Raw genomic sequence first — 15848 nt, forward strand, 5'->3', positions numbered from 1 at the left:
AAGATTATGCAAGGCTATATCTTAAGGAGATAGTGCGACTTCATCGTGTTCCGATATCTATTATCACAGATAGAGGAGCACAATTTACTGCTAAATTCTGGAAGTCCTGTTCACAACATATAACCGATAATAAATTGGTATATTTTGTTTTGTTTGATTAATTTTCATTTCATCTTTCTTTTATTTGATTATAAGAAAAAAAAAAGATACTTAAGTAAACAAAATCATAAAATTCTTTTTCTTTACTATTTTTTTTAGAAAAGAAACTGATAATAAAAAACGTAGTTCATCTGACTACTAATCCAGACAGATTATTACTTATCTTTTTTCATTTTACCAATTTAATAAAATTAAACTTTTTATGCATATACAATAAACTTTTTTTTTTTAATCTATTCTATCTCTATTAAATTTATAAAAATATAATTTATTGGTTTCTACTTGCCTCCGTTTTTTATTTATGTGACACCGTTTGATTTGATACAAAGTTTAAAGAAATGATGACTTTTTAAATTTATGCTCTAAAATAAATTTTAGATATTTATACAATTATAAATCATTTCATTAAAGATAAAAGAGAAATTTTAAAATTAAGTTAGTTTTAATTATAGAAAGATGAGTCTCAGAAAGGAAATGGTGGGAGTAAAGTGGGAGAGAGGGCGCATTTTCTCGTCACTAGTTGTAAATTGTAATATAGTTTGACGTGGTTAACAAACTTTATTTTAATTTGTTTTTTAAAAATCGAAACGCGAGAAATCTATTCCTATAGCAGTGAGCCAAAGTGATGTTTGAATTACCTGCTATACAACTTTTCAGAGAAAAGGTTCATCATCAGCTGCTCGTTTTCTTCTTTCCATATAAACCCTAAACCCTTTGGGTTCTACTATGGATTCTCGTCGACCGTCTCGGGTAATAGATCCAAAGGTTCGTCGGGTGGGTTTTTTCGCACCCGACCCGGATAATAACTATCCCTCATCTCCATCTTCTTCATCTCCAGCAATGATCTCACAGGCAGTCCCTGTTCCCAATTCTACGACGTCGTCGTTGCGGCCTCCTCGACGGTCCGAGAGTGAGGAGCAATTGGTGGTGGGAAGTTATAATCCTGTGCAGTCAATGCTCGGAGCTTCTCCCGCGTCCAGTGGAATTGGTGTAGACGGCGAGTTTTCTGAGGATTCTACTAACTGGGTTCGTCAAACTGATGGGTTCGGTATATTGACGGAGTCGAAAGATGATCAGAGTACCTCTAACATTGGTAATTCTATTACTCCCTCCTGCCAATTTAAGAGGCACCAAGTTTAAGAAACAAACAAAAGGGATACTTTTGAATCTTGTAGTCTTAATTTAAAGATATGTGTAGTCCTTTAAATCTTAGGTCTTAAACTTGCCATGTAGAATGTTGGAATTGAAAAACTTACTAAATATAGAAAGAGACACTTTTTTTGGGACAGACCAGACAAACCAAAAAGTAAAGTAAGACACTTAAATTGAGACGGAGGGAGTAATTTATTAAACTGGGAAATGTGGTTATTACATTTATTTGCCCTTTGTGTGCGAGAGGAAGGGGGCTAGCATCCTCCTCTCCTCTTCCCCTGTTTAGTAGTCCCTCCATCCTATGTGACACCATTTTACTAGGCTCAAAGTTTAAGAAAGAAAGAAAGTCTTTTAGAATTTGTGGTTCAAAACAAGCTTTAGATATTTGTGTGGCTGTAAATCATCTCATAAAATTAAATTATTTCTAAATATAGAAAGGTGGTATTATTTTTTGGCCAGACTAAAAAGGAAAGTATGCAACATAAATTGGGACAGAGCAAGTAGTATTATTTAATTATCACATAGTTTCTTATTCTTCAATGTGTATCATCATTTGCTTTATATCTTGCTATTTTGCTGGGTTTTTTTCTTTCTTTTTGAGCTGAGGGTCTATCGGAAACAGCCTCTCTACCTGCACAATGTAGGGGTAAGGTTTGTGTACAACACTGCCCTCCTCAGACCCCACTTATGGGATTACACTGGGTATATTGTTGTTGTTGTTAATATAGTTATTGCATTTGAAGTTAACACTGCCTTTGTGGAAAACATAGCTGGTCCTTCGCATAGGGGTACAAAATAGCCATACATTATGGGTGTGTTTGGTATGAATGAAAATATTTTCCAGGAAAATAAGTAGGCTTCTTACTTATTTTCTTGTGTTCGGTACCTAAGTAAAAAGTATTATCCTAAAAGCAACAACAATAACACACCCAGTATAATTCCACAGGTGGGGCCTGGGAAGGGTAGAGTGTATGTAGACCTTACCCCTACCTCATGAGCATTTGTATATAATTTAGACAAATAATATGGGTGTGAGGGTAGGGGTGGGGGTGTGGGGTGGTGGGTATGGAGGCTACGGGGAAGATGAGGTGTGTTGGAGGGTGGTGAAGGCAATCAGTGTAGAATGCCACTTGTGGAACTTGTTTTTCCTACTTCCGCTAGGGAAGTCATATTCCTCATTTTTAAGGAACTTGTTTTCCTACGGAAAATGTTTCTCATAAATTTTGACCAACCGAACATGGAAATTTGGTGGAAAACGTTTTCCTCCATACCGAACACACCCTGCTGTCTGCCTATAATGATAGATGAATCAAAAAATTTCATTCAACTTATTCTTTCATTGAAATTGAGATTTTTGCCTACCCTCCAATTTTATTTTCCAAAATTTGAAACCTAGGTTAGTGCTTTTTAAACATATGTATAGATTACCTCCGTTTTAGTTTAGGGGTTTTTAATGCTAGATATTATGGAAAATGTCCTGTTGTATTTGTTACAAAATTAAATATGTATATGAAAAAAGACAGGACGAACTTTTGCTCATTTCCTTCTCTGCTTGATGTGGAGTTATATGATAATGTAGATTTAAATTCCTGAACCGATTTAAATTCCTTAACCCAGTCTGAAATATCAATTGAACACAAGATACAGCAGTTCTATGTAGCTCTACTCTTCTGACACCATGTCCTGTGCACATTCAGTAGCATCTTGTACCTTGCAATTTTAGCTTTATCCATGGGGTTCTATATGATAATGTTTGATGCTATATTAGGACGACACATGGAGCATTATTACTGATGTAGTTCAAGGTTTTGTCTGAGCTATCATTTCTGAGTTTTAACATCTCAAGAGCAGTAAGAATGCCGGTGCTAAATAATGCTTTGTGCTTGCAATATCAGCACTAAGCTTCTTTGTTCGCCGATTAAGAACAGTTCGGTTTGCTGAAAGGAGAGTTCTCCTCCCGTAAAGAATTTTGATCTTGCTAGAACCAGTGTTTCGCAGATGAGGATAAAAGATTTTTTTCTCTTGCAGAACGGGTCAATGTAAAAGTTACTGAAACACCAGATGGAGTAGAAAGAAATGCAAAGCCACTGAAAGGGAAGACCACCAAAGCTGAAAGGCGTGCGCTGCAGGAGGGTCAACGAGCTGCAAAGGCTGCTGGAAAAGGTTTCAATCATCTTCCCTTTTTAGTTAGGAAAGCATCTACTAATTCCACGTAGCAAGGATTTTAAAGTTTCTTTTCTTTCTGATACAATTTTAATAAATTGGTTGTCACAATTATTTTTTTTTCCCACCCGGTGTCCGGTACCCACATTGGAGCCCCGACTAATCCGGATTTGCGCCCAGTAAGGCCCATTTAAGGAGGAAGTTCTCCCTATCAGGATTTTTTCCATACCCGGGCTCTAATCCGAGACTCTGGTTAAAGGTAGAGGGATCCTATCCACCCCACCACAACCCTTGGTAGTATCACAAGAATTAGTATTATTCATTTTCTAGAATTATATTATTTACTGAATTACGTGCTTATTCTGTGTCATGATTTCTATTAATTGCGTCTCTTCGTCGGCAGTCCCCCTCCTTTTCCAGATGCTTGTGCTTCTCTCTTGTTAGTGGATAATACAGTTTAGTCAATATGCTGCTGTTTGAAACATCAATCTTATGTTGTTTGATTGTCATTCTTGATAGTAGAACTGATAGCCAAACAAAAAAAAGGATATTAGACTGATGGAGGATAAAGTATTACTTGGTAAGTTTTTATCTAACTTTGGTTTGTGAGACTCCGTATAGGTTGTTCTCCTTGTCAACCTCTGATATTCTTCCGAAGAAAAGTTATGCTATCACCTGGCAGCTCTTACATGTGTGATTAGCATTATTCTTGAATGGCCATCTCTTTGTGATGTTGAGGATATCCCGTTGTATATATATGAGTGAAGTCATGATATGCACTAACTAGCTATACACTGTGCTTGTGTGTTTGAAATCCATAAAATTCTCCAGGACAAGGTAGGTCAATATCTAAAGGCTTGCATTTTCATTTGAAGCCACCAAATAGTGTCATCAATTTTTTTAGCCCTCATTAATTTTTTTCAGGTTTTTCCTTTTTACATTACATATTTTTAGAATATCTGATTGCGGGTTATTTTGATAATTTTGGCTGTCCAGTAGCTTCTTCAGCCTAATATTTGTGTACTCTTTTTGGCCATAAATACATTTTATTCTGAGCTGCAGAAGCTGCTTTCATTTTTTTTTTTTTTAAACTGGTAACTGTATCTATATTTCATCTGAGCAAAACAGTACATGGGTTATACTGAAACCATATTTTCATAAGACCTCCATTACTCTACTGTCCTGTTCCTATATTGAATCTAAAACGTCAATGATGGAAAGAGTCTCATTTGAGTAAGCCTGATTACACCAAAAGCATAAGCTCAAAAGACAATTCAGCTTGATCTTTTGCATACTATTCTCTACATTCTCAAAACATCTAGAATTCCTCTCCTTCCAAATAGTCCACCAGATACTTGCTGGGACAATTCTCCATCTACATCTGTTCTGTGCCTGCCAACCTCCTTCCTCCCAACTCTGAAGTGCTTCTGTAATCTTTCCCGGCATAGTCCATGAAATGCCTTTGAGATTTAAGAATAGTCTCCAAAGCTGTCCTGTAATCTTGCAGTGTAGAAATAGCTGGTTAACTGTCTCTGCATCTTCACCACAAAAGAAACATCTGGAACATAAAGGCATCCCCCTTCTCATCAGATTGTCTTGTGTCAGTACTGAGAAGCTGCTTTCATTTTGCCAATATCAATTGGTTATGCATGACAGCATGAGTCTATAGTAGTCTGTTCTTGAATAGCTTTCCCTGTCACTACATGTGCGTTGTTGCCCCAAAGATATTTTTTGTCTTTCTTTTCTGAAACATGAACATTGGAATGATGCGTTTAAATGGAGCAACACGAATATTTAGGATTCATATAGTCGACCGCAAGTCCATAACTAGCTTGGAATTGAAGCATAGTAGTAATAGTAGTAGTTGTTGTTCTTTCCTTCTTGCGCTCTCTCTTTTTTTTTTTTTTTTTTCCTCTCGAAACATGAAAGAAGGTTTTTTGTTGTGGTTTTACCTTGGAAAGATTTCTGATCAGTGAATACATGATAGTAATTGGTATCTTTCGAAATCTGTATGCTCTTATTAAAGTTAGGTCAGAAAATCTTTTTGCTGAGTCGTTAAATCATCTTTCTGAAGATCTACTTTTATTTTTTGTCATATATAGCTGGGGAAACATCTGCGATAAAGTTACATGGACAGTCTGGTAAACCTGCTAAGCAGCCTTTGCAAAAGAAAGATGGTGGACCAATGATGTCTTCTGTAGCTACTTCTGAGACCAAAGGAGGTGACCGACCACCAGAGAAGGATCGCAAGAAAGATGTACCTGCTCCTAGGATGCAATTTGATGATAAGAATCGTGTTGAAAAAGCTAAGAAGCGTGCACTAGTTAAAAAGACTGAAGCTAGAAATAGAGTAGAACTGTTTCGGCATTTACCTCAGTATGAACAAGGAACTCAGCTACCTGATCTTGAATCAAGGTTTTTCCACCTTGACACCATGCATCCCGCAGTTTACAAGGTAACTCCTCCACCCTCATTTCCCATTCTTGTTTATTTCTGCTTTAAAATGGGAAACCATTTCAAGGTAGTAGTTGTCTAAGCTACTAAGCTTGTTTTGGAAGACTTATTCGGCAAGTAAGAACTAAGAAGGAGAGTTACACATTATCAACTTCCTTCGTGATGATGCACTAAGACTCTTACCATCTAACTACTGAGACGACTGCTGTTTTGACTTTCACTTTTTAGTGTTTCTCTCCTAACTTTATAATTATAATGCCCAATCCCAATAAGTTAGGTTTCTCTAATAATAGAGATCCCCTACATTTTTTTTTTTTTTTTTTTTGTAACATTGAGATCCCCTACATTTTCTATTGACATAGATATGTCTAAATAAACTACAATGAACTTCTAGCGAGCATTGAACCTAATGGAAGTGTAGTAACATTGCTAAACTTTAATCCTCGTAAGTGGGTATTGCCTATATGGATCTTTGTCTTCCTTTTTATTTGTTTTTTTGCTAAGTTCGCATGAACTCCAAGAAATTGTAAGCCTTTTGAGACAACTTCATTCTACTAGTCCCTTTTAATCCCTCGAATCACCATGTTTCCTCACCTACGGATGGATACATTTGGAGATATAAGCAGGATACGGTTAAACCATCTCAAGCAACCTTCTCTTATTTTATGTTCTACAATGTTCTTACTTTAGGAAATAGATGATCCAATCTCTGAGTTATAGGCTCTTTTTAATTTTATCATTTATAATTTTCTTACTTTAGGTGAATTTTATTTTCTTTAAGATATCATTATACATTGTAATTTTTAGGGTAAACTTTTGTACAGCTGCCGGTCTTAGTTTGTGATTAGGTAGGACTCTAAAGCATTGTTAACTCTAGTATGATACTAATGTCTTAGAAATGCCATACATATTCATGGTTGATTGTGAACATCTTACCAGGTCGGATTGCAGTATTTGGCTGGAGATATAGTTGGGGCCAATGCTCGCTGTGTTGCAATGCTACAAGCATTTCAACAAGCCATCAAAGATTACTCTACACCTCGTGAAAAAGCTTTAGGTAGAGATCTGACAGCAAGAATCAGTGGCTACGTTTCATTTTTTAACGAGTGTAGGCCTCTTTCTATTAGCATGGGGAATGCAATTCGTTTTCTGAAAGCTCGTATAACCAAGTTATCTCTAACTCTTTCTGAGTCAGAAGCAAAAGCCGCTCTTTATTCAGATATTGAACGCTTCATGAATGAGAAGATAGTATTAGCTGACAGAGTAATAACAAGACAGGCAGTTACGAAGATCAGAGATGGTGACGTTCTTCTCACGTATGGTTCTTCCTCTGTTGTTGAGATGATTCTGCTACATGCGTACGAGCTTGGGAAACAATTCCGTGTAATAGTGGTAGATTCTCGCCCTAAATTTGAAGGCCGGGAATTACTTCGGAGGCTGGTGAAGAAGGGCCTATGTTGTACATACACTCATATAAATGCTGTTTCGTACATTATGCATGAAGTCACTAGAGTGTTCATGGGTGCTGCATCTGTATTATCTAATGGGACTGTATACTCTAGAATTGGGACTGCCAGTGTTGCTATGGTTGCTCATGCATTCCGTGTTCCTCTATTGATTTGTTGTGAAGCTTATAAGTTCCATGAGAGAGTACAACTCGACTCTGTTTGTTCCAATGAGCTGGGTATGTCCTATTTACGGATTATATACATTTCCTGCCATATATTGCAACATTATGTGTGGCTTTATTGTTTTTGTTAACTCAATTGCAGGTGAGCAAGATGTGATTTCCAAGGTTCCTGGTAGATTGGATGTTAATTATTTGGATAACTGGACAAGTAATGATAATATTCAGCTTCTGAATTTGATGTGAGTGATTTTCTTCATTTGGGTTTCTCTCACAACTGAGGATAAATTATAGTTCCCTTTGATCTTCATAAAGCTCTCTGTATGCTTTTTATCTTTGTTTAATTAAATGGAGTTTTTAGTGATTGGAGAGTTTGTTATGGTACGATGGATGTGTGGGCATACTAGGAGAGATAGGATTAGGAATGAATATATCCGGGACAAGGTGGGAGTGGCCTGGGTGGAGGACAAGATGCGGGAAGCAAGGCTGAGATGGTTTGGGCATGTGAAGAGGAGAGGCACGGATGCCCCAGTGCGGAGGTTGACTATGGATGGTTCAGGAGAGATAGAGGTAGGCCGAAAAAGTATTGGGGAGAGGTGATAAGACAGGACATGGCACAGTTCTAGCTTACTGAGGACATGACCTTAAATAGGGGGTTATGGAGGACACAAATTAGGTTAGAAGGTTAGTAGGTAGTTGAGCGTGTCCCGCTTATCCTTTCATACTAATATTCGTAGTACTACTCTTATAGTTTCTTGTCTTTTGATTTCTGCTACTATGTGTTGTTTCTTGTACTTCGATTATCTTATTTATTTGTGGTAGCAACTACTCCTTTTTTCAGACTGCTTTATCATGGCTTATTCGCTTTCATTATTTCCATTTTCATACTGCTTTGAATTGCTTGTCCTTATGCCGAGGGTCTATCAGAAATAGCCTTTCTACCTCCCAAGGCAGGGGTAAGGTCTGCATACACTCTACCCTCCCCGACCCCACTTTGTGGGATTTTAGTGGGTGTGTTGTTGTTGTTGTTGAGAGTTTGTTATGGTCTATATCTTAGCGGCATTCCGCACCATGTGCATTGATACAATACGAGGGCATTGGGATGGGAACAAGATACGTAACTGACGTCTGGGAAAAGAAAAGTTTCATGACATCAATAGAAGGCAGAACTTTAATTTTATGAAGAACTGTCGAATAGAGTTGTACAAAAACAAAGAACTCCTCTAGAGCTACCTAACAATTAGAAGAATAAACAAAGTTGTCCTTGAGCCTAAGAGAAGTCATTCCCCACTGCTATGGTCCTCCCAAAATCACTGCCTCTGACACCTTCGTAAGCTAGCTTGCTTAAAGTTTTAAGAAATTGAATATCATTGTCAACTAGAAGTGAGTCCGAAAACAAAGATGCATTGTAATGCAAATATTAGTCCAGAAAACGTAAAAGTGAATCCTAAAGACACTAGTCAAAGAGAAAGTGCATGTCCTAAGATACTCTTCTGGTAAAATAAGATGTTGAAGAAGTATGGACAAACGTAGAAGTTACTTTTTATCAGAAGATTTTATTCAACCCCTCAAAAGAAAGTAGCAAGTAGAATTTTCCCTTTCTTCTAATACTTAAGTACATGATTTTAACAGGTATGATGCTACTCCGTCAGACTATATCTCAATGATCATCACAGATTATGGCATGGTAAGTGGATTTCACAAATTTCTTTCAATCTATGTTCTTTAGGTTTCTACCTGGAGTATTAGATGCATATTTCATTGTTGCAGCGTGACCCCTGCTCATTTCATGGTTTTTTGGTGTTTTCCAGATACCAACCACAAGTGTGCCTGTGATTGTGCGCGAGTATGGGAGAGAGCACCTACTGATATAATTTGTCCAGCTAATGTTGCATTTGGATGTGACAAAGAAGGAACAACCAACTTATTGACAATTTTTGCTGTTAGATAACAGCACCTTATACGAAATGAGTGCATGTATTAAAAATTACCATATAAAACAAAAATAATGCATGCATTAAATTTTTCATCTTGGAGATTATAGAATTTGCACAGGTCTCAGTAAGTTCTCTGATAAAAATAATTAGGTCATAGTTGTCAGGTGACTCATTGTTAGAGGGATGCCTTGTATATTTCAATACAAATTTTTTGAGATTGTTGTTCAACTGTTTGTGTAGTTAGCTTCCCAAGCCAATTGACAGCCAGAAAAGCATTTGCTAGAATAAAGACATCTATGTTTGATTAATGGGATGAGCTTTTAAGGCTGGCAAAATCGTTATTTGGGTTTTTATCTGTTTATGCTCGTACACTAACAAAAGCATCTCTTTTATTTGATAATCTACGTCTCAATTCCAAACTCTTTTGAGATAAGTTATATGAATTGCATGTCCATTTAATCCCATCCCCCATTCAGCACTAGTTTATCATAATTTGTCTATTTTTTTGTTAGGAAAAATTGCACGGTTTTCCCTTCAAACGGGCTGATCTTTAATTTTTGCCCTTCAAAATCGAACTTATGACTTTAATTTTGAAGATTTTTTAAAGACAGGTAATAACACACTCTCTCTCTCTCTCGGTGCACGATAAGCGTGAGCTAACCTGAGCCCATCAGAAGGGGGAGAGGACAACCACGAAAAGACGCAACCAAGGATCAGACTGTTGAAATCAGGCAGGCAAGCGGTGGAGTGTATACTAGCGACAACACCCAAGGGAGGCAACACAGGAGGTTTGCAACTTAACCCTAGGACGCCGGTGGAAGGGGTTTCTACTCGTGTGGGTAAGGCGCCGCTGGCCACTCCAGAGAAATGGCCAGCGCTCCAATCAACCCATAAGGAGAAGGGGGGGTGGGGCGGGGAGCCTCTTTACAGGTTGGAAGCTTGAGTATTCCCAATAAGACCACTGAAGCTTCAACCTCCCATCCGGCAATCGTGGCAAAAGACAAGGTGTTAGAGGGGGATTCCGGAGCACAGAAGAAGATACAACCTGATGCAGGGAAAGCAGCATCCTGGACTAATTTGTTTGAAAACAATAAGCTAGCAGGGAGAGGAATGTCGTTAGCTTTCTTTCCCCTTAAGATTGTTGACGGAGAAAAGGTGATTGAACTTGTCTAGGAAGATGTTGCTAATGAAACTATTAAGTGGAAATCTGCAGCTGTGGTGTATGTGGCTGGAGCTTCTCCTTCAATAGGAGCAATTGAACGTTTTATTGTAGCGCAAGGGAAGTTCGCAACCAAACCTAAAGTGTATTATCACAACGATGGGTACTTTGTGGTGCGATTTGAAAAGGAGGAAGAAAGGGATGCAGTTATGTGCTTTGGTCCACACACACCGAACAAGCGGCCTGTCATCATAAAGCCATGGACTGAGGACTTTAATTTCAACGACGAGATCCTAACTACTATTCCCCTATAGATTATGTTGCCAGATCTTCCACTTAGTTGTTGGGGTGTTGCAGCCTTAGGCTAAATAGGCAGTATTTTGGGACAACCTCTATATGTTGATGACTGCACTACTCAATATAGTAGAAAATCATATGCTCGAATTTTGGTAGAAGTTGATGTCACTAGAACGTTGCCACAGACTATCAAATTACAAGATCCAAAGGGAAAACATTCACTCAAAGGGTGTGGTATGATTGGAAGCTGGTATGTTGTCCAATTTGTTTGCAAGTTAGACATAATTGTCAGCCTAAGAAGCAACCAGAGAAGCCTACACCAGTAGCAGGCCAGGATGATCATAAAGAAGTGCCAGTTCCTAAGCCTAAGCAAAAGCAAAGGCAAGAATGGCAGCCACCAGGTATTGTTATAAATGAAACAGGAATAGGCGAGGAGCAAGTAGCTAGAACTGCACAGGAAGTGTCGAATGCAACACCACAACATGATGATAATTGGTAAGTAGTGAGGGGAAAATCTGCAGCAAAGAAAACACAACAATTAGCTCGACAGGTAACAGCTCCTAATACTAAGCTACTTAGACGTGAGCAAGCAGGACCTAGCACTACTGATTCAACAATTCAATGTAATGAGGGAAGTGGTGGTAGAGAGGGGAAGGAAGCTGGTTCAAATCTTAGTTCATCTAAATGATAGTGTCTTGGAATGTATGAGGATTTAGTAATGTGGTAAACCACAAGGAGATAAAGGTGTTTTTAGTTGCGAATAAAGTTAGTCTTATAGCAATTAGTGAGCATAGAGTTACTGAGAATAAAGTTGCAATGATTCTTAATAAAATTGCACCTAGATGGGACTGGTGTACTAATGCTTCTGCTAATGTCAGAGGAAGATTGTGGGTTGTATAGGATCCTAGTGTGATTCATTTCAGCCCTATAGAGATGCATCCACAATTCATACACGGGTTTGTTAAGTCATATAGAAGCAATAGGGAATTTCAACTTACTGTTGTCTATAAGTTGCATACAGTGCCAACAAGGGGTCCTTTGTGGGACAGACTCAGGGAGATAGAAGGCGGTATGAGGAATTCCTGGCTGGTTACCGGTGATTGTAACACAATTCTAGAGCAAGAGGATAGAATACATGGAAGTGAAGCACAAGATTATGAAATAAGAGACTTTAAGACCTTCATGGAGGACTGTAATATGTCAGAATTGGCTACAGTTGGGAGAACTTTCACATGGACTAATAGTCATGTCTTTAGCATGATAGTTAGAGCAGTAGTTAATGCACACTGGATGCTATACATGCCTGCAATACAAGTCCATATACTTGATCCTGCTTTCTCTAATCATTCACCAATTTGCCTTGAAGTGGAAGAGCCTAGAGAAACTGGTACTAAGCCTTTCAGGTTTTACAACTGTTTAGCAGAGCATCCTAATTTCAAGGAAAAGATACAGAGTAACTGATTATCACAGACTGGAGGTATGAGAGGAGTTTGGCACAATCTCAAGAGAATAAAACTGGTCATGAAAGATCTTAATAAAAAGGAGTACATGGGGGTCACAGAGAAAGTACACCATCTGAGAGATGCTTTGAAGAATATGCAAAGCCAGATGAGGACAATTGATACCACTGCTGATTTGTTTGAGGGTGAAAGAGGTATTAGCGCTGAGCTATATAAATGGAGTAGCATAGAGGAAAGCATATACAGGCAAAAGTCAAGGGTCAAATGGCTCCAACTAAGGGATGCTAATACCAGTTTTTTCGTTGCAAGTATGAAGGGCCGGAAATCCCAAAATCAAATTAGATTACTCACAACTGACAATGGGACACACGTTAGCACCAATGATGGGATCAAGGCAGAAGTGGTAAGGTTCTACAAGCAACTCCTAGGCACTACCAACACAGATATACCAGCAATTCATCCCTAGTTATGAAGAATGAGGCCAGATTAAATAGGCAACAACAATTGCAACTTATAAGGCTTCTTACAAAAAGAAGATGTTTTGCAAGCTCTGGAAGGAATAGATGATATGAAGGCTCCGAGTGTGATGGATTCAACTCACTGTTTTAAAAAAAAATCATGGCCCACTATTGGAGAGGATGTCAGTAGTGCAGTTCTAAACTTCTTTGAAACCAGTATCATGTATATCCCAATTAATAACACCTCGGTGACTTTGATTCCTAAGATAAAACCTCCTGCCACCATCAGAGACCACAGGCCTATATCATGTTGCACTACACTTTACAAGATTATATCAAAATTTCTCACTCAAAGACTTCAGCCTGTAATTTATTTTTTGGCGGACAGTGGATAGACTGCCTTTGTGCCAAGTAAAATGCTGAATGACAATGTTATTCTAAGTCATGAACTAGTTAAATGCTATGGGAGAAAAGCAATTTCACCAAGATACATGATCAAGATTGATATGCAAAAGGCCAATGATTCTCTTGATGGAATTTCTTGGAGCAAGTTCTACAAGGTCTATAGTTTCCAGAGCAATTTGTCAACTGGATAATGATATGTGTAAGAACTGTTTCACACCCCATTTGCTGCTAAGAGAGGGGTTAGACAAGGGGATCCTCTGTCCCCCTATCTATTTATGCAATCAATGGAATATTTAACTAGGCTATTGAAGAATTTGAGAGCCACCCCTGATTTTCAATATCACCCGAGGTGCAAAAGTTAAACATCATAAAATTGAGCTTTGCGGATGATCTATTATTGTTTTGTAGAGGAGATGAGAAATCTACTTCAAGGTTATATGAATGTTTCCAGCAGTTTTCTCATGCCTCTGGCCTTATAGCAAATCAGAGTAAGAGTAGCATATACTTTGGAGGGGTCCCGGAACCTATTAAAAAAAATATCATTCAAACACTTGGTTTCTCTTTAGGGAAGATGCCATTCAAATACCTTGGGGTCCCTTTGAGCTCCAAGAGACTTACCGTAGCTCAGTGTCAACCCCTCCTTGAGAAGATGCTTGGAAAAATCACTAGCTGGACAACAAAATTTTTATCTTATGCAGGTCGCTTACAATTGTTGAGGAGTGTTCTGATAGCAGTGCAATCTTTCTAGTCCCAAATCTTTCCTCTGCCTAAGAAAATTATACAAAAGATAGAAATAGTATGCAGGAAGTTTCCAAACTTTGGACAGGTGCAGCTGAGGCCAAGAATAAGGCCCTTGTGGCATGGGACCAACTTTGCTGGCCAAGGGAGGTGGGTGGGCTGAACATTACTAATGTGTACACTTGGAACAAAGTTGCAATAGTGAAGCAACTGTGGAATCTAAGGAAGAAAAAGGATAAGCTCTGGATAGTGTGGGTACATACATATATATGAAGGGGAGAGCAGCTTGGGATGTGATTTCCAAGCAAGCCTCTTTGTTGATTCAGAAAATTCTGCAGGCTGCAAAATATCTAGCCGAGGCAAATCTAGACATGGTGACCATCCTTCAGGCTGAATAATATTCTATCAGAGATGTGTATAATCAGCTCAGAGGAGACTATCCAAAAGTTGAGTGGAGGAGGCTTATATGCAACAACCAAGGCAGTCCTAAATGGATCTTTGTGTTGTATTTAGCAATTCAATGCAGAATGTATACTAGAGATCGACGGGATAAATGGGGGATTCAAACAAGCTTATTATGCCCTCTATGTGAGGTGGAGAAGGAGGATCATCAACATCTCTTCTTTGTATGTAATTTCTCTAGGCTGGTATGGGTAAAATTACTTATCTGGCAAGGTATTAACAGAGGAGTGTTGAACTGGAAGGATGAAGTCAACTGGGCAAGTCGAAGGGCAAAAGGAAGAGCTGCACATGCTATCATATATAGACTGGTGTTGGCTGGGGCAGTGTATCATCTTTGGCTTGAGAGGAACCAAAGGATTTTTCAACAGAAGAGTAGAACACCTGAGCAATTGCTGAGAAGGATCATCCAAGAAGTGCATGGAGGAGGAGCAGCTTCTCCAAAACTAGCTAGTATTTTACGGTCATTAAATTTTTACCCTTGGTAGTTTTGGTAGAATAGAGGTGAAGTAGAAACTTTGCAGACAGCAGCATCACTTGAGGTTGGGATTTTGTCCAACTCAAGCTATTTAGATGTACATAACGTTCACTTTGGTAAATAAAATTCTTTAATTACCCAAAAAAAAAAAAATTCGAACTTATGCTTAGCGGGGCTTAAACTCTTTAAGGGCTCAGGGCATAACTTGTGTGATATTATGATGTGAAAATATAAACTTATGTCCTGCCGAAAAGTTGTTTGCCTTGAAAGACAAAAATTAAAGACGAGCACCAAATGGGGACAAAAGTGCAAATGATCCTTACATTAGCCGTAAGCCTATTGCAATTTTCCTTCTTTTTCCGGACGTAGGATTACCTATACTTTCTGAAACTCACATAGGCAAAGTTATGTTGAAACCTCAGAAAACTCAGAATCTTTGCTAGCTTCAGTAGAAAAATATATTGTACCATGTGAACTTGAGTAGTTTCATTATGTAATTTTATTGTTTGATTAGAATATACGTTGAAGGGTTAATTTCGGCGTAATCTTCTGTTTGTTCGAAATTTAAGTGTAGGAAAGTTAAATTGTACCTTCTAAACGAAATGCATATGACTGATACTTTCCTAGCTTATTCTATCTCGAGAGACTAGATTGTTAACGAAGATTTATCCGTTATTATTCGTTAAAGGAAAAAAGAAGCACAAGAGCTGGTAGCCCAATTCCTTACAAGTAATTTCAAAGGCTAGACTGACAAGTTTACTGTTTCTAAATTCTTTGATGGTGAAATTCTTTAGCATATGTCACACATAACTAATACTGTAGTTTATCAATTTTCTCTGGTTTGAATGAAAATGGTGTTTAGCGTATTTATCTAACTTATGCACTATCTGAGTAGTGGAAGA

At 38.2% G+C, this 15848-nt stretch overlaps 1 protein-coding gene across 1 annotated transcript; it reads left to right on the forward strand.

Annotated features, from left to right (window-relative positions):
• The first annotated feature begins 731 nt into the window (after positions 1-731).
• On the forward strand, positions 732-9851 carry LOC132041039 (uncharacterized). The gene is made up of 7 exons (XM_059431786.1): positions 732-1252; positions 3340-3474; positions 5577-5929; positions 6868-7612; positions 7701-7797; positions 9188-9242; positions 9367-9851. The coding sequence occupies exons 1-7, from the start codon at positions 886-888 to the stop codon at positions 9427-9429; spliced, it is 1815 nt and encodes a 604-aa protein (XP_059287769.1). The 5' UTR covers positions 732-885; the 3' UTR covers positions 9430-9851.
• The last annotated feature ends 5997 nt before the right edge of the window (positions 9852-15848 follow it).

This window comes from Lycium ferocissimum, chromosome 12 (assembly GCF_029784015.1).
Source record: "Lycium ferocissimum isolate CSIRO_LF1 chromosome 12, AGI_CSIRO_Lferr_CH_V1, whole genome shotgun sequence".
Classification (NCBI taxonomy): Eukaryota; Viridiplantae; Streptophyta; class Magnoliopsida; order Solanales; family Solanaceae; genus Lycium; species Lycium ferocissimum.